Genomic DNA, 24,387 nt, shown 5'->3' on the forward strand with positions numbered 1-24,387 from the left:
TTTTAACCATGGAGAAGCAAACAAGACAGATTAAGAATTACCAGTTTTTGCAGGGTTACTCTTGCCCATGCACCAATTTCAGAGAAGATGCCTTCAAATATTAAAGCAGCTTGTACTGAGTTTCTTTGGAAATTGGAGTGCCAAAGCAGTCTAGTAGATCTTACAATGTGATCAACAACCCCTTAAAGGACTTCATGTGCACTTCATTACAGTACTCCAACTTTGCCATTGATTAAGATATTTTCAAGGATCTTTCTAGTCTGGATGTGAGGGAGTAGAAAGTAATGAATGGAGAATCTCTGCAGAACTTTGTAATAGGCAGTCTATTTCCATCCTCTTAGTAAAAGCATTCCGTTCACCTCTATCACTTCTGTTTAATCTGGTTCCATTTGGAAAGTCCTTTGAAAGAAAGACACGGCAAAAGAAAGACACGGGAAAATAGGGAGTATATTTCAACTTCTTTAATTTCCTCCAGCCTTCCCTCTAAGAAAAGACAACCTCTTGGCTCCTAGGAACTCATGAGCTGTGGATCTTGAGAAATTTCTCACCCACTTCAGTTCTATGGGATGATGATCCTGAAAATAACATGATCTGACCACCGAGGTCCTTCTCATAGTGTCAGTGTTAAGACAGTCCCTGGTGTCAGTTTAGCAATGAATAATAGGGTGGCAGTTTTTAGACACTGGCAAAACAATTAAGAATTTTACTGACAGTCCAGAGGCATGAACAGAAGTTCCCCATAAATTCCTATCATGGCAGAGACCGACTGAGCAGACACTAGTAACCAATATGAGCAACAGAGGTAGGTAGATGATGGGACTGTCTTTTCCAGGTTTCTGAAAAAATTATACAAAAAATAGCAGGAATGGTTGTGCCCGAGTCACAAATCATTAAGGAAGTAGCCTTTCGCACGTTAAGAAACAGAAGGAAGGAAAGATAGCCAAAGTATACAACAGGAAAAATGTATCATTTATGCCAAAAGACAACATTATCCCCAGGAAGACTGGAAGTAACCATAGCTGTGAATAAACTAATGATGGAAATGAGGAGAATGCTTCTGACTGTCCATGCATTGAGAATCTGTATCAGGTTTCCAAAGGGAGCAGGAGACAAAACTGGGGTTTCCTTTATGAATTGTCATGCTTGGCACGATTGTCTGTGATAAAACAAGCCTCAACCTAACCCAACAAACCCTTTCCAAGGCCATGAGATGATATTTCAATATCTACATCATCTGATGTAACTTCTCTTTAACCTTTACTCTAGCTTTAAAGTGTAGGCAGCATCATCCTACCTAAGCAGTTTCTTCATTAATGACTCCTGTAAACATTGATACGAGGATCAGGGCTGGGCTCATGGCTGGACACGTGGTGCACCATCTTATACCTTTATTTTTAATTGAGATGGCCTGTACCCTGAGTTAAAAAGAAAGGATTATTTTTGTTTGGGTTTTTTCCCCCTTTTATATTTATTTTATCTGTCCTGCAGGAATCTCTCTGATTTCTGTTGAACTGCACAGGCACAAGAAAGGAAGTATCTGGCTGGGCATGTTCTGTAAGGGACTGATGAATGGCCCTACTCTCTCTCCAACTATTACAGGATAAATCTGTTTACACACAAAAAATTGACCTGGGCTGGTGAGGTGGGACTAGAACCAGGAAACTTGCACGTCCCAGAGGTAAAAATGCATTTGCAGCCAACAGCATTAGTAACTCAAGACCATAAACAAGCCACACTGTCATTAATTACTCAGACAGGGGCAGCCGCGAAAGCAGTGAGAAGACCCAAAAGCCAACTGTAAATAGTTCATCTAGCTGATTAGTTCGCCTAAAAAAATGAGTGGGCAGTTTCGGAGGTCAGAGCCCTTGGCACAAGTTGGTCTGAGGCTAATTTACAACTGGACAATGGCATAAGAAACAGCTTAATTCCTGGTAAAAGAATAAAATAAGGTCCCAAACAATTAAACCAACAAAACCATTCAAAAAACAACTACCAAAAATAAGGATTTTCCAGCAGGGGAGTAATCACTGCAATTTCCAAGCACAGAAGGTAAGGCTCTTTGCACCAGAGGTATTTAATTAAGGACATGGAGTGTTAGTTAGGTCTAATGGTGCTTTCACAGGGAGGGCACTGAAAAGACATCGCTGTTGTCAGGGGGTGCACGTCCCAGATATAGCACAAGCCAGCTTCCTATACATAGGCAACAAAGCTCACCCAAGATATTATGCCATGTAATGGGGAGTTATGAGCAGTATTAAGCCACTCTATAATGAGACAAACCAGGAAATCCATGGGAAGGACCAGGTCTATTTACCGCGCTGATGTGAGTCCCAAAGTGGTGGTCTTGGGTTTTTCAGAATCTTTTGAGGGTTATGGTGGGAGGTTGATCTTATGATCAGAAAACTTCAAATATTAAGGAAAACACACTGGAAGCACAGGAAATGCCTTGAAGCACATTAAGAGCCCTGTTTCACAAAATGTAAATTTTCTATACAGTAGCTCATTGCTAATTCACGAGAATCTTCCTGATTTTCATGTATGGCCTGATAACAAGAAACAGCTTATTTTAGGGGAAATTAGCCCAGTGCCGAGTTTTAGTTGTAAGATCAACTTTCATGAAAATCCTGTTCATGGAAACACATTGGGGAATTCAGTGCAATCTTCCAGTTTAGATACAACACAACTGGGTTTTCCTTTCCAGAGCACAGTCAAAGGGCACACATAATTTACACATCTCTCTAAACCAGTGATTTCTCAGAGGATGAAGGCTTCTGAGACAAATTAAATATGTCAATTTAATGGTAATGAGAAAATTGCAGCATCAAGTTGTTTACACAAGCAGAATAACCAAGCCTGGCAACTCTGTTAGACTTTGCACTATGCGTTGTGCAAATATTGTCTCACAATTGAATGATCTTGACTTACTTCAACTAATCTGAGAGCAAATATTGCAAACACAAAGATTAGCTGAACAATTTTCCAACCACCTGCAGGAAAAGAAATCAAATTACATGCCTACGTGTCAGCAGAAAGGATTTCTGAATGGGCAGTACAGTCAATGGGGCAGAAGAACGGAGGCTGTTCCACCCCAGCAGTGGAGATCTGATGATGATGAGCTTCTGGGATCAGGCAGGAGGAAAAATAAAGTTGTGTGTCCCAAATCTGCAGAGAGGATGGGCTGGAGGTCAAAAGCACTGATGTGGTTTCCAGCCCCTGACTTCCACACAGCTCTTGTAGGGATGTAAGGAATACAAGTGAACTGATATACCGGTAGCCTCCACCACAAACCCAGTTCACAAGGGGTTTCAGTGATATACCAGGCAAAGACTGAAAAATGCTTAGAAGAGGGGAAATGCTGCAGGTAGGCTATAACTTGATATGTCTTATGCATAAAGCAAGGTATATAGACAGCAAAACCACACAGACCAAGGACAAACACTGACACTACCATTTATGCATCCAAGTCTCTTCAGCCAAAGTGGGAGGGCCATTCAAGTGACTGTAACTGGACATCTCATGAAAGAAGAAGGGACCTGATAGGAAAACAAGTTGAAATCCCTGTTTTGTTGAGGGGAAAACTGATGTGCTTGCTGATACCTTATGAAGCAGGAGGCCATCGCTCTAGTATCCCACAAGGAAAAGCCATGTCTGACTGCACGAGGTTTGGTTTCTGCTTAATTACTGCAGCAGCTTCATCAAAGCATTTTGCCTGATGATTTTCACCTGCTTAAAATGTATTTTTAAAGTAAATTCCACTTTGAGAGGGAGGACCTGAACGGGCACAAAGTAATTTATTCAGGCTATATAACTTCTCTGCCTCCCAGGATGAGACCTGATGCAAACTAGCAGTATTGAAAGTTATTACTTTCTGAAATCTGCCCCTTTGCTCCAGCACAATGCCCTGCATATAGGCAGGGAAGTTTCTAAAGTCTTCATTTTCTCTGTCGGAAGTGGAATCCTAAAGGAAGTTAGATTAACCACCTTACGGCAATTTGGTAGTACCTATCACCCTCAGCATTTGGAGCCAGGGTCTGCCATCCAGCTACAGAGCACCACCTAGAACAACCCAGCTAACTTCACTCATGCAGCAGAGACACAGGCAGTTCTTCAAGCTGTATCATTGTTGCCCACTTAGGTTGAGCTATAGGGGTGCAGGATTTGGGACTCCCAGCAGTCACTGAGACAGTCCTGCTCTGGCAGATATGAGTGGCTGCACCCAGAAGTGCTCATATTAAACTTCTGCTATGGAACCAAAGGGCAACGCTGGGGAAGCCTGCCTTGCCCTTCCAATCCTGTACCTGCCCAGCAGAGAGAGGGTTTCATCCTGCACTCTATTATTTTGTAGAATCCTAGAATAGTTTGTTGGAAGGGACCTTAAAGCTTGTCCAGTTCCAAACCGCTGGCGTGGGCAGGGACACCTTCCACTAGACCGGGTTGCTCAAATCCCTGTCCAACCTGGCTTGAACACTTCCCGGGATGCAAGCTTTTTAAACAGCTCTGCCTAATCTGCGAGCTTTCAGAGTCCGCTTTCAAATGCAATGTCCTGTTTAGTTTTAGCACATCAACAACATGCTTTCTTAGCCTATCTGTATGCATTATCTACTGCTGTAATGTATCATGTACTGAACTACAGCATCATTACAGGTAAGTGCTCAGGTTTAAATGCAAACATAATTGCATAATGTGGTACAGCCAGGAAGAATAATGCAGGAAATAGAGCCAGCTCCATCTGATAGTGCAATCTGACTGGAACGCTGACCGCTTGGATCCAAACACACAGCCTAGATGGGGCAACCAAGAATAAAAGTGCTTTGCGGTATCTTTATTGTCATCATCAAAAACACTTATCTGTAAGAAAGGTAAAAAGGTGAAGATGAGACTCTTACAGAAAAGGTCACATAAGCAATAGGGTAACACTGGGTTATGGTGGCCAGGAAGATGCCACTGCTTTTGCACTGTCACTATGAGCAGAATTTGCCAAATCCTAATGGGAATCCAAACATTATGCGACATTTAGAAGACTGGGAACACCCATGCTATTTCCCTGAAGTCAAGGGTATCTATTTAATTGCAATAAATTCAGATAAAGCCTCAGATCTTCCTGTGCAAGGAGCTGCACACAAAGAGAACATTCCTGATGAAAGATACCTTCCAAACAAGGACATGTCTACGGCAGATATGTGAGCTTCAATACTTTCATTTTAGATAGTTAAAATTAGAACTTATTCTCAATGAAATAGTTGTACCATTTAATTTTCTTTCTTTTTCCCAGTACTTTTTGCTCACAGTGGCACACAATAGGCAATTTCAGCAGGGGTGCAGACAGCACCGCAACATAAGCCAGAAGGCAGCTGAAGTTAATTTAGTGCGCTTTGTGCTGAACAGCCATGCCATGAACAAGTACGCCTCCACTAAAGAGCAGCGTCACACACATTATGGGACAGCAACCACTCTTGTCATTTCAAGTGATTTTAGCCCAAACTTCCTTTAAATTAGACAAGAAGATGAGAGACTAGCGTGAGAGAGAACCTCTCGACCAACACACTGCCCTCTGAACTGAGTGGCCTTTGAGCTGAAAGCACAAACTGCTGCTGTTTGAACTATAAAGCCATGCCTCTCTGTTTTGCAGGGCTGTAACAGCTCATCTTTGTTGGGAATGCAGATTCCCTGAAATAATGTACACTCCATGGCTTTCACTATCTGCCCTCCCACACACACATTTGTCTGCCTGGTAATCGTCTGATAGGACATAAAATCCAGGGTCCCTTTATCCAAGGATCTTTGCTGGCACATTCTTACCCCAGAATATGAATGTATTCAAGTACTTAAGGTGCAGATGGGTGCCCAGTAGCATTTTTCAAAGGCAGATTTGATTTCAGGAAGAGATAGGCACCATACTAGGGTATATACTCAAATGAGGATATGTGTACAGGAGGTGGAAGTACCTCGGTCCAAATCCAAAAAGCCCTATCCACTGCCAGATATCACCACCTGGATAAACAGTCAAAATTGTCACCCCATGGTACCTGCCTTCAAGTCCCTTAGGTACCTGGCAATTGAGAAACCATTTCTTCCAAACCAGAAAATGAACACTGGTCTGGGGCCATGCCAGTGACCAGTGACTGCAGTCCCCCCTGCATGGAGAACCTCAACTTCTGCAGCATTCCCTGGGCATCTCAGCTTTGAAGCCGTATTTTTACCTCCAGTGGCTTCATTTCATGTTGCGGCCCTGTGCTGACAGCAGTAGGGCTCACAAAAAGGCACTATAGAATAGCACCAACTGCCCAACAACTTTCTCTGCACCAATTCATTTGACACAGAGGGATTTAAGACAACAAGGAGCTAAGTTCTATGTCCAGGAAAACATACACAAACCAACCTTGGGTGAGTTATCCCTACAATTAATCCAGAATTGTTACATACATCTCTCTCTACCCAGGTCTGCATAGGTCAGTCTGGACTTCCAAATCCATGCTGCTTTCCTGCCTACATGTGCTTGCTTTCATGCCCTCATGAGCTTGCTGACAAGCTCAGGGAAAAGCTTTCCTCAACACTGAAAGCACAAACTGCGTCTTCTGCTCACCAAGCACAGGTTAAGGCAGGAGGAAAAAAGACAAATAAGTAAGGATTAGACAGTGAAAGAGCACAACTGCATGTGAAAGAGGGAGAAATACGATCCCTAAGTGGCTGAAGCTGAGCCTGACCCTTGACCAGAATCACAGACCCAAAGAAGATGTGTGAAAGCAGGAAAATAAATCAATAAGCAAAACAGCAATCTCTTTCCTCAATTTTATTTGAGGAAGTCAAATTTACCGAGCTCCTCACAAACTGTCTTTGGCTAAAATCACTGCTAATGAGCTCTGACATTTGAAATTAACTGAATATGAGCTAACAGCTCCCAGCCCCACACCACCCATGAAGTTAACTGGAAATATTTTGTTAAAGCTATAGAAGAGCTAAACTGCCGCTTTATTGAGAAGACACAGTGTTCACGAGAAAGTGTTTATAACATCCACTTCACCTGATGCTTCCCTGCTCTGGGATGTCTGCTTTTCTTCATGGGGACCACAGAGCACTCAGTCCTCTTCGTTCCTTCCCATTGCCATCGTAATTATTTGCTAGTTTTTACGAGGTAGCCTTACGATCTCTTAATGAAGTCCTTTGCTCTGCAGCTATTCACAAGGACAGATTGGACACGAGGGGCTTCCACTTATGGAGCTGCCAATCAGGAGAAGGTACCCAGCATTTAGCAAGCAGTTGTTAAACCAGTCTATCACCCAGCTATTACAGACTCATCATGAAAACAGCTTGCTTTTACTGGCAATCACATAAAATTAACCCTTTCCTGAAAGACAGAAGGAAGGCCCTATTAGATTAATTATGGTATAGTGTTTGAACATGTCCGGTTTTCCTCCTGTTACAGCATTTTTTTAAAATCAAACTTTAAAAAGAGCAACACATCAAATACTCTTCATTTTTACTTTAATCTTTAAAGACTCAGAAGAAATCACAATGCAAGATGATTATTTTTTCATCATTACAGGTAGCTCACTAAAAGATCAAACTTTTCAGGTTTTTGTTATCTTCAGGATTTACCTATTTTTCTTCTAAATGAAACAAAACCCAGCTGTCCCACAAACACAGTCTATCCAAGGCTTCTCACTTCTTGTGAACTGGATGGGGAGCCTGACCTTGCCCTTGATGCTCTAGGATAGCCTGGGTACCAAACTCAGTTCTTTAAAGCTACGTCCCTATAGACTGGGTAACCTAATACCCACCTTCAACAATGCCATGAATGACAGAGGTATTACACTGGGTCCAGGTACAGTCTATAGTCTAGTTGAAACTTTGCAGAGACAGAAAGAGAAGGAGGTCCTCCTCCTCTGCAACCCATGGGTAATGAGAACCAGCCCACCTGAGTTACTGGCCCATATCCTGCCAATGCTTATCCAAATGAGCAAACGTCTAGAGAATTCTGTGGCTTTGTATATACATTTTTTCTGCTGCATAAATGTCTCTGAATAAACCACCAGTAATTAGGAGTGACTTGCAGGAACATAGAGACACCTGACATATCAACAGCCATGTAGGCTCAGCATTTTGGAAGATTAAATCCAATCAATTTTGATGTGGATGAGGGAACAAGATCATCAAGGTGAAGGTTTAAAGTTCAGAACTGGGCATTCATATGTCAAGGCCTCAGTATGGATTTAAGTGCCTAAAATGAACCAACAAAACATAAAGTTGGGAAGTAGTGTAGGTCAGGCAATGCCTTGTTGCTCCCACATGAAGCATCAAGTACACAGTATTGCTCTGGGACTGAGGAGAGGACGCAAAGTCAGATGGTGACACAGGATCCTATTTTAGTGATGCAAGTGTCTGAAAACATTTTCAGCCTACACCACACTTAAGGAGATGCAAGACGTTCACATACATTAAGCTATGCCTCAGTGCAGAACAAATCTGGGTTATAATAACTATTCTATGTGTGTCTGCAAGGAGCTCAGCTCTTTTCCAATTGAATCCCCAAAATAGAGAGATGGAGAAGGCTTCCTGCTGACTTCACCCAGAGCTCCAAAGCCAAGCACCCCATCATGGACCCAGCCACCAAATACTCACATCCCCTTCCCCCAAATTAAGAGTGAGTCACACAGATGGAGAACCAGAGCCATGCTTTCAAACCACAGACAATCATTCACCCTCCAAAACTGCCTAAATACTGAAGCCAGTTAGGGTTTGTCATAATTAAACAAGAAAGTGGCTGCAAGACTCTGTGCAAGAGCCTGGGAGCAAGCAGAGAGAAAATGTGCCCACACTCCCTTAGGAAGGCTTCCCCACACCCTCCTGACCTTAATTTAAGCCTTCTCTTTGTGCAGAAAGGGAAAGATTTGCTTTCTGTTCCCTGGAGGAGCATCTCCAAAATGATACTTTTCACTCTGAATCTGTGTTTCTCTTAAAGGTGGGGAACAGGAATAAATAGAGGGGAAAGAAAGAAAACAGTTCTCATTAAACTAAGCCATGCTTAGTTCTGATTTCACACAGGTATGTTTAAATGCAAGCGGAAAAGCTTTGGTGTGCTGTAGGTTGACAGGGGACTGGCATCCCATCCAGGGCATAACAGCATCCTATCCTGGGGGTAACTCCCACTGTGCATTTCATGCAACAGTATAAGTGATGGGGAGAAAAGGGCTCCTTGAAAAGTTACAAACAATTTGGTAAGCAATCTCCTCAGAAATATTAGAAAGATGGTGGCATAAGAAAAAATAAAAACCCAAAAACAGAACAAGAAGCTGTTAACAATGGTGGGAAAAAAAAAAGCTACAGTTCAGTCCTTCATTTTTGATGTGACAGCAGGAGAGGAAAGAGTTAAACCTTAAATCAGGGAGCAAAGGGTTAAAGTTAAAAAAAACAACCGACATCACAAGCAGATCGCCTAAATTTCCCATTGTAGCCCAAGGACAACCCCATTAAAAAAAAAAAAAAAAAGAAAAAAGGAAAAACAGAAAAAGCAGCAATTTTGATTATTTTTTACTCATACACCTAGCAGCTACTTTATTTATTTATTTATTTACACACACCTCCTTACAGAGCAAGGCCCTTATTTTCTCATTTAGTCCAACCGAGATTGTCCTCCTGGAATGACCTTTTTTTCCTTTCTCTCTCTCCTCCTCCTCTCCTTCTTCCTCCCCCCTCCTCCTCACCGCCTCCAGGCCATTGCCCTTGCGCCAGTAACTAGATAACACACTCTATCAGAGATTTCTTAAAAAATCATTGCAAAGGCACTAGGGCTGATAGTGGCATCAATCCTAGCCTGACACGGGCTCGGGTCAACCATTTATCTCTTCACATTGCCTGTGGTTACTGTGGAGGCCATCTTGGTTCTCTACATCTTAACAACCTTGCAGATGGTACCTCTCTGCTCTGATAGTATCCGCACCCCAAGACTGGCTTTGTGGTTTGGTTTTTATGAAGACTATTATGGGCTCCTCCATTTCCTTTCTGTGAAGCTTTCAAATCTTGGTTGGTTTTGTTGCATTCCCCACCCCCTTCTTAAAATAACACTGGGATCAAGCTAGCAGGTTAAGAAAGCAGGGAACATGGAGATGTAAGGGTGGGCTTGTGGGGCTGTTGAAAATGTGTATTTGTTAAAAATACACATATAATATTTTAGAAGAGTTTCATCCTGACATCCCATCCTGTGTAACATAGTTGTGTTTGGCTATTTGCACTGCCATAGCACCCAGGAGCCCTACTCAAAGCCCAAGACCGTAACATCAGGTTCTATCCGGATGTTCCCTAACAAGCTGTAGTCAAAAGAAACTGTTCCCTAGTCTCTGCGAGATGTGATTGCTATGGCCAAATAAACAAATCTGGTGTTTTACAGTATCTAAATGGATATACAGGAATGAAATATCATATTTTGATATATTTCTCCCTCCCGTTTAGAAAAGGGGAACTGTTTTATTAACCCCTTCCAAACAAACTACTTATCAAGCTGGAATCTGCTCTGTGGCTTCCCCTGTAAACTTCTGCAACACGGTAAAGAGGCCGAAGAGGAAAGACCACTCCTGAAGTACCCTTTAGCATCCATTTTCATGATAAGGTGACACAGGACAGGTGGCACTGCTTCCCTTGTACCAAAGGGGAGGAAGCACAAACCTGACTGCTCCATTTCTGCTAGCACATGATTCCAGGACTCATTCACGGACTCACACTCAAACCACTATGCATCCATCCTCGCAGGCAGCATGTTTGATCCATACCCTACTTACCTACTTTCAGATTGATATAGTAGTTTTTCTCATGGGCATTATAGCAAAGGGGGAAGCACTGGAGAAAGCAGAGAAAGGATTGTTTGCCTTTTGTGGTATTCTTTGGTGCACCAGAAAAAAAAAAAGGCACTACGGGAGATCAAGGGCAAATGGAGATAGCCAAAGGGCACCAAAGAGAGACAGTGTAGGAATGAGAGTATGCCAGGGCCCTGAAGACAAAGAAGCCTCAAACTAAATACTCCATGTTCACCCTTAGGCACTGGTACCCTAAAGACATTACTGAAATTTTTTATTTTGTTTTTTAAACAGAAGATAATGACCATAAACTGGAAACCCACACTTGCCTGCAAGCAGTGGCAACCAACTATGAGCCCTTCACCCTCAAAAGTGCACCAATCAGACATCCACGCAACATGAGGACTGCACTAACACAAGAATGAAAGAGCGTTGCACATCACACAGGGCACAAAGAGCCTACTGGACCTGCAAGGCAAGATCCACCTTCCATCACTTGTAACCCTCACAGATGGACACTTTCAAGAGATTTGGTCACCTTTAAAAAGTACAAAATATCTTCAGTGGGCAAAGATATCTCTCCTTCTTCCCCACCTCCAAATACTGTGGCAACCAGAGAGACAATAAATGTAGAAAATGAGGACAAAAGAAAAAGAAAGAAGGAATGAGTGATTCTAAGGTCTTGAGAGGAATCCAGGGGATTTGGAGAGCTAGTCCTGATTACATTAAATTAAACAGCAAGGGTCTTCTAGCATGTATCTCAGACACAGCCTTTATGGGGTTCTGTTTTTCTTTTTTCTTTTCTGGTTGAGAAGTGAACAAAACAGTTATCCTGGTATCAGCCACCAAGCTGAGAATTCACAGATCCTCAATACTCTAAGCTTCTTCTTAAATCTCAAGGCCTTCCCTTAACGCCCTATTTAAAAACAAACTAAAGGCAGCACAGCATACCCAGGCAGAGCCATAATCCAGGATGGTGCTTTTTATCTAGCAAGTTATTTTTTATTAGCCTTCTATTTCTTAATAGGGACCCCTTGAGGGCTGGGTTGTAGAGAATTCACTAGTATACCAGTTCAGCTTTCCTATGACTGTCTTCATATATGTGGCATCTGCCCTCCAACAAACATTATATTACCCATCTGGGCCAGAGGAGGAGGGGGAGCCAGAGGAGGGAAACACTGCTCAAACAGCATGCTTGCATGATAATTAGGTCTGGTCCAGTGATCCGAAATAATAATCTGAAGGCTCACTAAGCATAATGGGTTCAGAGACATCCGAGCCTGGTCAAACCTTCCCATGAGCATCCTTTACATGTGTTACCAGTGTGTTTTGCAAGTCTCATCAGTGTCACAGTAGCTGACATCTCATTATACAGCCAAGGTGGAAGTGGACAGGTACTGAGTGAGCATTAGAAATTTTCTCTTCTCTTTTATTATTTAATTCATATCTTCCCATTATCCAGTGTATCATGAAAATATGAACTAATTAAGTCCTGTGGGATATACAATCAGTGCTGGATTTTTTCCCCTCTCCTTTCAGTAGGCTAAATTGCATTACACACCAATACAAAAATAATTCTGCAACTCTTCCTTAGATAATAATGAAGCAAGTTACAAACACTAATGATGCTGAATGCAACAGTGGGGCAGAAGCCTGCTGCTTACTTCATGCGACCTAGTTAAGTCATATGGGGTAAAATACTTCACTTATAAAGTGAAGCAAGAGTTTAAGTCAGTTTCTAAAGAAAACTATAAATGCTATTCTCTGGGGGATTGCGGGACACAGACCAGACATCAGGAAAAGTCCAATTTCATGAAGTCTGGCATGTGACTCACAGATCTCCAGCCAGCAACTTGAAAATCACAGAAATTTTGGGGGTCTTCTAGATTCACAGCTGAACCCAGCTCAGACTGTAACCATTCAAGCAACAGCTCACAGACCAGATTTGTAGGGGCAAAACTTTAATGAGGGTTATTACATCACCTACTAGAAAATACAGCTGTTTTCCTGAAGATTCTGCCCAAAAGTTTTCAGAAGGATTAAACTAGGATAGCAAACTCAAGTGCCTGACTCAAGGGAGCAGCATGCACAACACAAAGAGGACAGCCAGCATTTTCAGCAAATAACCCTCTAACTTTTGATGATAGCTACAGCTCAGTTTTCAACCAAAGTTTTGGTGAAATCAGAGGTGGAAGAGTTCTCTTTCCTGCAGAATTAAGCTTAACCATATGGTGCAGATCATCAAAAAATTAAGATATCTAGAGTTAAGAGAAGAGTTTAGGTGTCTGGGGTTAAGATCTTTGTATGTATTTATTGGGGGAAAGAGGGAATCAAAGGGGGAAAAATGCACCTATAAAGAGTTTGTATCTAGGTACAAATTTCTTCTAGTACTTGGAGTTTCTGTATATCCAGAGTTAGGAGAGAGAAAAACAGACTGTCTCCAGTGCGAGGCTCCTGCTGATCAAAGAAGGCTAGTTTAGTTCTTGGACATGCCTTTGCCACTCACTGTACACCAGCACACTTATACATGGCTTTCTTTTTGGTGTTGCCAGGTCATGCCTGGGAGCTACTGGGAACAGAGCTGCTAAAACATCATAGAAACTCAAACCTGGGAAAGAACACTATCTTATTAGAGTTCAGCTCCCCGCTGCTGAGGTATCATGTCTCTTGGCCTCTCTCATACACCCGCCATGCTCTTACGCAGGCACCTCTTGAGCCTTCTGCCCAGCATTCCCCCACCAGAAGAATGCTGCAAAACCTTGTCACATTCACAGTCTATGTTCCCCTCAAACAGAGGTAACCTACCAAATCCCAGCCAATCCCTTATTATTTTAAGAATTATGGACAGGTCTTATTAGGTACCTTATAAAGACTGAATTAAAAATTATTTCACTCTAAAGCTTGTACCCCTTAGTCTCAAACTCCAAGAACCAGCCTCTTATGGTTTTGGTTTGTTGGGTTTATTTTCTGTATAAAACAAATGTTCTGAACTGAGGTTGCCGTCTTCTTGCCAATGCCAATTCATTCCACCTTCTTGATAATACAAGCCTCTGTTAGACTTTCTGCAATGCCTCTTTTTACTTCTAGTGCCATATTGGAGCTAATCCTGCTCCATCATCATCTAATTACCTCTGCCCCAACCCTCCCGCAAAGCCCAGCTGTGCTAATACACTGCTGAGTTATCAGCCTGCCCAGGCACAGTTCAGCTGGCAGAGGAGTAAGGAGAAAACAAAGCACTGAGCACTCTAACTACACTGAGAACAGCTATGGATCAGGCCCATTTTTTTATGAAGTGCTTTCAGATCCTTGCATAAGAGTGCAATAGAAGTGCCAGATGTTATTATAAAGAGATGCAGTCCCATTACTTGTACACAGAGTTGTGCTGCCTGCTAATAGCACCATTATCCTAAGGCACGTGGTGCTATTAATGCATTTCACTGCTTAGTGCTGAACCTGGGGACCATTATTTCCACTGGAAAGGTAGAGGCCAGTTCACATGACATGATTTAAACCTCTACAGTGAAGCATGCATATGCTGCACCAGGTCGTTAATCTTAACTGGATGCTGTCAGCTAGAAAGCGACCAAAATTGAAACCATTTATCTGAACTCTCCACCCATCCACCTCAGCTCACCCTGGCCAGTTTTGGGAAGAGGGATGAAATGATTCCAAATGCCCACTGGGTTCATTAAGCAGCAGCAAATCCCAGATCAAAAAGCGCTGCTGATTTCGTTCTGCTCTCCCTGAATGAATTTGTTCATTCAGGATGCTTAGGACTTCCTGCATTTCCCCCTATCTGAGCAGAAAAACCATAGAGGGGACAAACCTCACTGCTTCCTCCTGTTTTTGCTCCCATTTGAGTCAAAAGTCAACCTGTTATCATCTAATTACTGAGCCTACAGGACCCGTGACACAGCTGAGCTATTCAGATCACAGGCAGCAGTAAGTAGCTCCTCTATGCTGCAGCCCAGGCTTTAGGGCTGTAAAGGTGCCCTTATCACATTTGGGAAGGAAAATATGAATAAAAGGAGTAGTTACCATTTGATTTGATACTTCCCTGAGCACTTCCCTTGGATGGCTTCCTGCAGTTACCAACTAGCAATTTATTTTTTGGCTTGGTTTTCTCCTTAGCGGGGCATGTTTCTGATAGCATAACTAGCAAGACTGACTAGCAAATGAGCACTGATAGATAAAAACATACCTGTGACATTCCTTCACAGACCAAGGAAGAATTAACAGAAGAAAAGCAATCATATTTCTGGATACTCAGCTGCAATAGTAACATATACCTAAGGTAGCTTTGCAGGGCAAATAATCAGAGACTCTTAGTAAAAGATCTAGAATCTGATGCTAGAAACATGCCAAAATTACTCTGCCAGGACACTGCAGCTACTTCTGGGATAGGGTGGTAAAGGATATATCATCACAGATAGCAGAGTTAAAAATTCCTGTGGTGGATTTAATATCAATGCTGAGCAAACAAACTCCAACTTCCTAGGTTTTGACCATGCTAAGAAGACTGCACAATAATTCAATTTAATAGATTAAAAAACAACTTTTTTTTTAACCATAATCCAGGTGTGTAACTCTTCCCATTTGCACTGCCCCCTATGAAGTAGGACTCCACTTCTCAGGTGCTGCTCATTTAGGAAAGGACTGTGACAAAAGGATATTTGATGTTCACTAAATATCCAACCCATCTGAATTCTTTTCTCATGGGTGATACAACCTGGTATTCAACTCAGTACTCCTCAAAAATTCTGCAACGCTACGAGGACTCTTAAAGGATGTTTAAGGTTTGCAATGGTCATTTTTAGATATAGAACATTACAGCGGTCTTAGCTCAAAGTCCTAAATTTTTGTCATGAACTCCAGGTATGTCTTTCTATACCCACACATAGCCCTGGAAAGACTGTCCCATTTTACTCCAGGTGCTAAAGAGGAGCAAAACCCAAATATTACCAGAGCTGCACAAATGCTGAATGTTAAGTCTCTACCAGAGAGCTGAAATTCTGTGTCTCACGGCTAACATTCTGCTCTAGTAAGAGAAAATAACACTTTTAGAACAGAATTTAAATTTATACAAAAAACCAGGAGAGCGCTAAAAAAAGATATGCATTGCCCAGAAAATAAAGCTCATTTATGTCTCATAAAATACATGATTAACCATAGTTAACCATTAATACAGCTGCACTGCATTAGAACTGCTATTCAAAGTTGGAAGGCATTTAATATTATATATTGCTGCTGCTCAGCCTAAATTGTTTTTTTTTTGCCCCCCTTTAAATGTACACAATATTACAAATTTAATTTTAAGCTGTTTGAATCAGTCTGTAAAAAAGATTTGATTATACCTGAGTGTTCTGGCCCCAGTTTTTCCATATCTCAGTAATCTTGGCAGTAATTGGCTGATTAGCTCCCTCACACTCCATCTCTGCCTCAGTTTCCATGGTAATGTTACAGGAGCTATTATAGATGAGAACTTCATCTCTTTCCACTTTAGGGCTGAAACGAGAAGGGAGGTTAAATGGGGTGTCATCAATCTTAATGAAATGCAATTATTTTTACTCTTATTAATCATTGCAAGCCATTAGCTTGTGGCAACTCCTGGCCACCATTTGTCAAACTTTGCAAATTTCCGTAATTTTGTTTCCATTCTTTTATTGTTTATTTGTTTTTCCCCCCCCTTTATCTGCACACACTCAGGATGAAAATACATGCAGTAAATATCTCTCAGTGATGCCTTTCTGCTTCCCCAAACTGTTACAAATAGTAGGAAATGCCATTCTAGGACTGAGGCAGGAAGATAAGTGCAGACAACAGCTAGGGAATCAGCAGTGTCAGGATCAAAGATGGACTCCTACATGGAGTAGGGTTTGTTTGTGTCTCCCCCCTCCCCATCTTACTCACACTTAGCAACAGGGAATGAATAACTTGCAACTCCCCTAGGGCAAGTGGAGAAATTGGAAAAGCCACACAACTGGCTAACTGGTCCCTAATTCCAACTGTGAAAAAATGAGCTCATTTAGGGGTTCCAATTCCTGCTACCCAGCTGATTGCAATGATGCTTTGTTGCTAGCATTGGAACATTAACTTAGTAAATTAATTAAACTTACTTAACAGCCCAGACTAAGGAGATTCGATATATGTGCCACTTATACCAACAGACATTTGCTCTAAAGCCTCCCCTTGCATTGGGGGAAGAAGTGACAGAAAAGGTGGTGGGGAAGAAACATGTTTTTTTCCCTTGGTCTTGCTGCTAACAGGAGCTGACTTTGGTAACATTTCATTACAGGGAGCTACAGGATCCAGCATCCCTCAAAATGAGGGGGAAACTTACAAATTCACTTCTACAGGCTTAGGGTCAGGACAGGATTATCCAACATCACTTCTCATTCCTTGCCTGGCTATTGCTCCTTCTTCCTCCTCTCCCCACCAAGCTGCAGAAGATACACATCTGCAGCTTGTGGGAAGGAGAGCAGAAAGATGAGTTACAGCAACACCCATAGCTCAGAAATTATACCACTTTTCTGAATAGCTGAGAAAGGACAGAGTTTGTAATATGATTTGCTTAACAAAACAGAGAATCAGAAAGGTAGGACTAGGATTTTCAGAGGTCTCCAGGCTCCTAAAAGGCCCATCTAATGGTGCTTTCTGAAGTGCCAAATTTAAGAGATTAAGTTCTACCAAAATCAATCCAATTGGAAAGTCAAAACTCAGACCTTTGTTAGGAGGGTGATGATCAGGATGAACCTGAAGTTTTCAATCCATGTAGGATGTGGCAGCTCACTGTACAAATAAAGAGCTGCTCTGACAGAGCAGTTAGGGGGTATTTGTTTTGTTGCTCTTTTACAGTGTTAAAGTATTAAAGGAAGCAGCCACATTAGAAACTACAAAAACATCAACAACAACAAAAAAAAGCCTTGTGCAAGTGGCTCAATCTTTTTAACAATGAATTTTTATTTCTATATTTAAATGAACCTTTCCGTCTGCTATATCAATAATCAAAAGCCACCCATAGGCAACTACACTTGCTTTTGATAGCAACACTTTGAGAACTGCTCTTGTCCTCTACAATAATTCAATGGACTGGGCTATCTTTCAAGACTGCATAGCACTTCTTTTTAATGCTTCAAGAAAAAGCTGCATCTTTTAAATAAACATCTGTTGTAAAAGCAAAAGGGGGCTGTTGTTGGCTGGATGCAGGGCATGGGCCCAATTTGCCAGGCACTGAAGTCAATACAAGGACCTTTGAGTGGCTGTTCACATCTTTTTACAAAAGTTAACAAGCTTTGCTTGTAGGCAAAGAGCCAATTCCTCCCTGTCCTCTCGTAACTGCGTTCCAAAACCTTGATGCTGGAAACTGTTAACAAATTGCAGTGGTTAAAGGAAAAGCAGGAAAAGAAGGGGTGACTTATTAAAAGGGAATTCATGGATGTATTTGGTACTATATTTGGTACCAGTGTTGCCAATGGCAAGACTTGCACCTCTTCTAAGGAATATGCGTTGGGAATTACGTGTTCATAAAGTACAGACTAGATCAGGAGAAGCTTTACTCAAACCACTGTAAAACTAGTAAGACAGATTTCATGTGCAGTTAGGCCAGGAGTGATTTCAGAAATTTTAAACCATTCTGGAAGGAATGCTTTAATCTTTAAACATTTGCACAGAACCCAAATAAACACATTTTTTGTTATTGTTACTATTGGTTACTATTATTAATTACAGCAATCAATGTGTACTATTTTAGGAATTCCCAAAATCATTCTTTTCTAGTCTTAATATTTAAATTTTCTAACACTTCACTACAAATTCCATTAATACTTTGAAACGAAACTTTTTTCTGAACTGATGTTTGAAAAAAAACTGTTTTCAGAAGTTCTGAAATACATCATTTTGAGTTACTTTAAACTCTTTCTCCCTCCTCTTCTCCCCAGATTTTTCAGATCGGGAAACTCACTTGAAAATGAACAATCAACTTTTCCCCAGCTCCTTTTCAGCAGGAACCAGCTTCGAAATAAATTCACCAGAAAAAAACATCAGTACTCAGGAAAATTTCTCAGCAGCCCAAGTTTTAATTTCTAACCACTAGACACAGATGAGCACAAACTGGGGAAAAGTTAATGACAATAACAAGAAAGTTAAAAAAGCTGGAAGGATAGGGAAGAATAAGTTGGTTGATCTGATCAGAAATATCTCCCTGCTAGGATTCCCTGGAGGAATAAGAAACCCTGTCTCTGGGACATTCACAAATAAATTGAACAAAAACACAATGAAAAACCATACGGAAGCAGCAAATGGACTGCATGAATTTTCTTTCCACAGTAGCGGCCCAGACCACAAAAAGGAGCAAAAAGAAAAATAATCATAAGAATAGACTCATTGAAGGTGAAGTTTTTTTAATCAGTAAAGAGCTGAGTGCAATTTTAATACCCAGAGAACAGGAAGCAAAAGAACAAGGAGTGAGATACTGGATTGCCCTACTACTCTCAAGGTTGTAGGTTACTTGTTTTGTGGTTAAGCTGATGTAAGCAAAAGCAGAGTTCAGTTAGACAAAGCAAGGATTTTAGAGTTCCATGTTTTGAAACAAGTCACTTTTGGAGCAATAGAACTGACTAATTTAATTTCAGGATTTGTCTTGCTCCCCTCTAGGGTTTCCTACTCATATGGCTCAGCAACAAAACTGTCCTCATCCCCTAGGACGTTACCGATGCACAAAGTGACTTTGGACACATCAGTTGGCCAGCTGCACATATATAGAATTATAGAATCATAGAATAGTTAGGGTTGGAAAGGACCTTAAGATCATCTCGTTCCAACCCCCCTGCCATGGACAGGGACACCTCACACTAAACCATCCCACACAAGGCTTCATCCAACCTGGGCTTGAACACTGCCAGGGATTGAGCATTCACAGCTTCCTTGGGCAACCTATTCCAGTGCCTCACCACCCTCACAGTAAAGAACTTCTTCCTTGTATCCAATCTAAACTTCCTCTGTTTAAGTTTTAACCCGTTACCCCTTGTCCTGTCGCTACAGCCCCTAATGAAGAGTCCCTCCCCAGCATCTCCATAGGCCCCCTTCAGGTACTGGAAGGCTGCTCTGAGGTCTCCACGCAGCCTTCTCTTCTCCAGGCTGAACAGCCCCAACTTCCTCAGCCTATCTTCATACGGGAGGTGCTCCAGTCCCCTGATCATCCACGTGGCCCTCCTCTGGACTTGTTCCAACAGTTCCATGTCCTTTTAATGTTGAGAACACCAGAACTGTACACAATACTCCAGGTGAGGTCTCACAAGATCAGAGTAGAGGGGCAGGATCACCTCCTTCAACCTGCTGCTCATGCTTCTCTTGATTCAGCCCAGGAAACAGTCGGCTTTCTGGGCTGCGAGCGCACACTGAAGCTGGCTCATGTTAAGTTTCTCACCGACCAACACCCCCAAGTCCTTCTCCGCAGGGTTGCTCTGAATCTCTTCTCTGCCCAACCTGTAGCTGTGCCTGGGATTGCTCCGACCCACGTGCAGGACCTTGCACTTGGCATGGTTGAACTTCTTAAGGTTGGCATCAGCCCACCTCACAAGCGTGTCAAGGTCCCTCTGGATGGCATCCCTTCCCTCCAGCATATCAACCGGAACCACACAGCTTGGTGTCATCGGCAAACTTGCTGAGGGCGCACTCAATCCCACTGTCCATGTCACTGACAAAGATGTTGAACAAGACCGATCCCAGCGCCGATCCCTGAGGGACACCACTCATTACTGGTCTCCAGGCAGACATTGAGCCGTTGACTACAACTCTTTGTGTGCGGCCATCCAGCCAGTTCTTTATCCACCAAGTGGTTCACCTATCAAATTGATGTCTCTCCAATTTAGAGACAAGGATGTTGTGTGAGACAGTGTCGAATGCTTTGCAAAAGTCCAGGTAGATGACATCAACTGCTCTACCCCTGTCCATCAGTTCTGTAGCCCCATCATAGAAGGCCACCAAATTGGTCAGGCAGGATTTGCCCTTAGTGAAGCCATGCTGGCTGTCACCAAGAACCTTGTTGTGCTGTCTGGCCTACAGTTTGCTGGAAAACAGCAGATCAGGGTAGAATTCTTCCTTCCTCTCCATCAACAGGAAAATAGTTACTTTCTGCCTAACACAGATTTTCTCAAAACTGACAGGAACTTGATAGTTCATAAGATGTTCATCCATTACGGATCCTAGGTCAAACTAAAAAAGATTGTGAAAAGGATATGACAGGCTGAAAGACAGAGTAACCGTGTGTATATATAAATATATATACATATGTGTATATATATGTATATATAACTGTGTATATATGTATATATTTAGTAACAAAAGTTTGGGGTTTCTTTGTTTGTTTGTTTGTTTTTAACAAGTTTAAAAAATTGTGCTATTCATGTCTGGCTGTCTTTGTTCAGTATATGTTAATTGTTTTTCTTCCCTCAACACAGAACCACTATCCAGAACTACTTCTTGTTACTCACAACACCAGCTGTGACATAAGGACCAGCTATGTATGAGGACCATATCTCTGCAACTCAATTGAAATACCTGGAATGCAACATCATGCACCAGCCAAGAATGATTTTGCCAAGTACAGCAAATCATGGGCAAAACATTACAGAGATATTCTAATTCTCTGTTTGTTTAGTATTCTTTGGAAAGTTTTGTTCACCTATTCCTTAATTCAGACCTCCCTCTGAATCTTGGAAGTAAATGCTCTGCAGGTATATACCCTCACCACTCTGTTAAAGGCAACAGTACCAATTCATATTCCTGGGCAACTTGACCTTGGATTTGCAAAGCCTAAGCCTTGAATAAGTAAGTGCCTGAGCACCCTTGCTGAGTAAATATATCACAGAGCCTGCTGAATTTTCTCTGCAACTTTTTGCTCATGAAAATGCTTAGAGAGAGGAAGGGGAGATATGAGAAAGGGGTAAAAAAAAAAACAACACTCAACCAACAAAAACTTCTGCTTTCCATAATGCCTAATCTTTTTCCCCATTGGCATCCACCAGATGTTGCTTTGGATCTGAAGATAAATATTAAAACCTAAGAAGGAACAAAGCAGCCTGTTTACAAGATGGGTTTTCTGATGTCTCTTGAACACTTTAAAAAGAGGAAATTGAAGGAGGGGGGAGGACTAGAGATGCTTTGTTAGACACAAAGAATTAATTTCACAACCCAGCGGAGCTCTCTAGTGGTCTCAAGGCTAAATTGCTCTATTGACATCAACCTAAGGATCAGAAATCTGTTTGTTCAGTCCGTCATTTGGCAGAGGCCAATTCTGCAAAAGGTGGAATGCCATCCTGGGGATGTTACTCATGGATGAGCCCACTCAGCTGTTGGAGAGACACAGCACTAACCTGATAAAGAGTCCAGCAAAATGCCTCTGGGGTGGGTTGACACCCTTCTGGTGCCACTGAGGTGGGCTGTCCTCACAGATGTACAGGTAAGACACAGATTCTCTCTGGTGATAGGAGCCCACTGTGACTTGGACATCACATTCAATAAAAGTGGCTCTGTCTTCTCGGCAGTCAACAGAAGAAGGTGTCAGACCACAGAAAACTGCCAGGGAAGCTGCAAAGACAGGAGAGAAAAGAAAATAACCCAAAGCAGCCTACACACCACTGATATTAAGCATATTTTATCAGTGACAGTTGTCATTGTAGATTCCTGATGAGCATGTTCCAACCCTTCTTTTGGCGCATCGTTTTTGGGGATGAGTAGGTGTCCATGCAACTCCTTCAGCCTTTTGCTTAGTCTGAACAAGCATATAACCTCCCTTGTGCACTGAGCATCAGGATGGCCTTTGGAATCAAATTGTTCTGTCCAGGAGGAAGTGACATCAGTGATACAGTATGAGCGTGGACATTTCTTCTGGGGAAGATAGACCATGGTGTACAGATCAGGCAGAAGGCACACATCTGTTACAAGGGAGATGTGACAACACCTATGACAACTTTGAAATACAATAACAGGCTTTGTGAAAATATTGCCACATCTTGGAGGGCTTCTGGAGAAGTTGCAGGAAGTGGGATCTCCCCACCTTGCTTTGTACCTGAGTGTGACTAGAGAGTTAGTTCAACTTTGACTCCATGGATGTGGTAGGAAGTGTAATGGGAGCAGCTGCTTTGCTATGAGGTGCATTTAAGGAGCAAGCGGTGTGAAGAGAAATGAGATTTTCTTATTCAAAATCCAGGCAAAAAATATATATGAACTGTCACTGAAGTTCAGCTCAGTTTAAATGTTTGGTTTTAATAATTTAAAACGGGAATCCTTTAAGCATTAAACTATGCCAAAGATCAAAACTGTTTCTCTTAAAACCCTGAGCATGTAAAGACTTTTGGAGAATTTTCATTAATCCTGAGCTTATAAAATAGTTGTATTGAACTCCTGGAAAGCTCTGTGGACAGTATTACAGTTTGCACTGTAGTATCCGACAGTGTCCCTCAAGTATCATAAATCAAATCAACAGGAATTTATCAAGAAAAGATTTTTTTTTTGTTAGCTTTTTTTGGTTCTAGTTTCTCAAAAGATACCTTGTTTGCTCGGAAAGTGTCATTGTCAATGAATGTCTTAGTTCCTAAGGAATGGAACTAAGAAAATGTTTTTTGAAATGGTAAAAATATGAAAATGTTATATTTCCTATGTTAAAAGATGTATTTTTTTTTTGCTAAAAATTATTATTTCATATAGGGTATTTCTGAAAAGTTTATAACTTTAATGTTTAAGGTGTTTTTTAAAAATGCTAAAACCTAGCATTTCATCTGCTCTGAACTTCAGAGAGAAAGTTCACAATTTTTCTATATTTTTTCTTCTCTGGATTTAGAATAAGTAAAAAGTTACCACATCCTCACAGATTTTGCAGTATACTTAATCCCTTTCCCTTCCCAAACCCAGTGACAATTCTATTGCTCAGGATCCATTCAAACACAATCCCTGCCTCAAAGACTGACATATAAATATGAAAGACAAAAGTAATAGAGAGAGAAGCCTAAAGGAATGATGGCACCATGCCTATATTTTGCTTTTATTGTCCAGAAATTATGCCTAGAGCCATCTCAGGTATTCTATTGTTCCCACAGAAGCCTTGCTTACTCCTTGAGGCCAGGCTGCCATTCCAAGGGCATTCTAAGTGGTGCTAGATATCTGTGTTTTGGAAATGCTTATCATCTAAGAGGACTAAATACTACAAATAAGTTGCTATTGCAACGACACGCAGCAGAACCAAATCATTAAAGGACTCTCCGAAAGAGAGGGGCATGTATGCTTGGGTTTTTTTTTTGAGAACTTCTCAAAACTAGTAAGGATGAAGGACATTCAATCAGTGATGGAACTGCCCTTTCCTTCCTGCACAAACCCACAACTTTCCTACAGACAGAAAAATTTGTAGTAGGGTATAACAGCTCTTTCTGCTTTACTTTTCTATTCTACTAGTGACATGAAAGGCTGTAATAAGCTCAGATGTTGTAATGAAGAATAAGAAGCTACCTTAGATGAATAACCAACTAGAGCAATACTAACACACATATGGAAAGGAATAGAATATTTTCAGTTGGAAGGGATCTACCATAACCACCTGGTCCAACCA

General features: G+C 41.6%; 1 protein-coding gene across 5 annotated transcripts in view; it reads right to left on the minus strand.

Annotated features, from left to right (window-relative positions):
• Positions 1-24,387, minus strand: part of PKHD1 (PKHD1 ciliary IPT domain containing fibrocystin/polyductin) — a 272,144-nt gene that overhangs the window by 189,575 nt on the left and 58,182 nt on the right. For all 5 annotated transcript variants that reach the window (XR_010613271.1, XM_065681837.1, XM_065681838.1 and 2 more), the window contains exons 34-35: positions 22,160-22,373; positions 16,142-16,292 (exon numbers count right to left, since the gene is read on the minus strand). Coding sequence is in view for 4 of the 5 variants with exons in the window: in XM_065681837.1 (XP_065537909.1) it covers positions 16,142-16,292; positions 22,160-22,373 (365 nt within the window). In the remaining variant the exon portion in view is untranslated. The remainder of the gene's footprint in view (positions 1-16,141; positions 16,293-22,159; positions 22,374-24,387) is intronic.

This window comes from Lathamus discolor, chromosome 5, assembly GCF_037157495.1.
Source record: "Lathamus discolor isolate bLatDis1 chromosome 5, bLatDis1.hap1, whole genome shotgun sequence".
NCBI classification, from domain to species: Eukaryota; Metazoa; Chordata; class Aves; order Psittaciformes; family Psittacidae; genus Lathamus; species Lathamus discolor.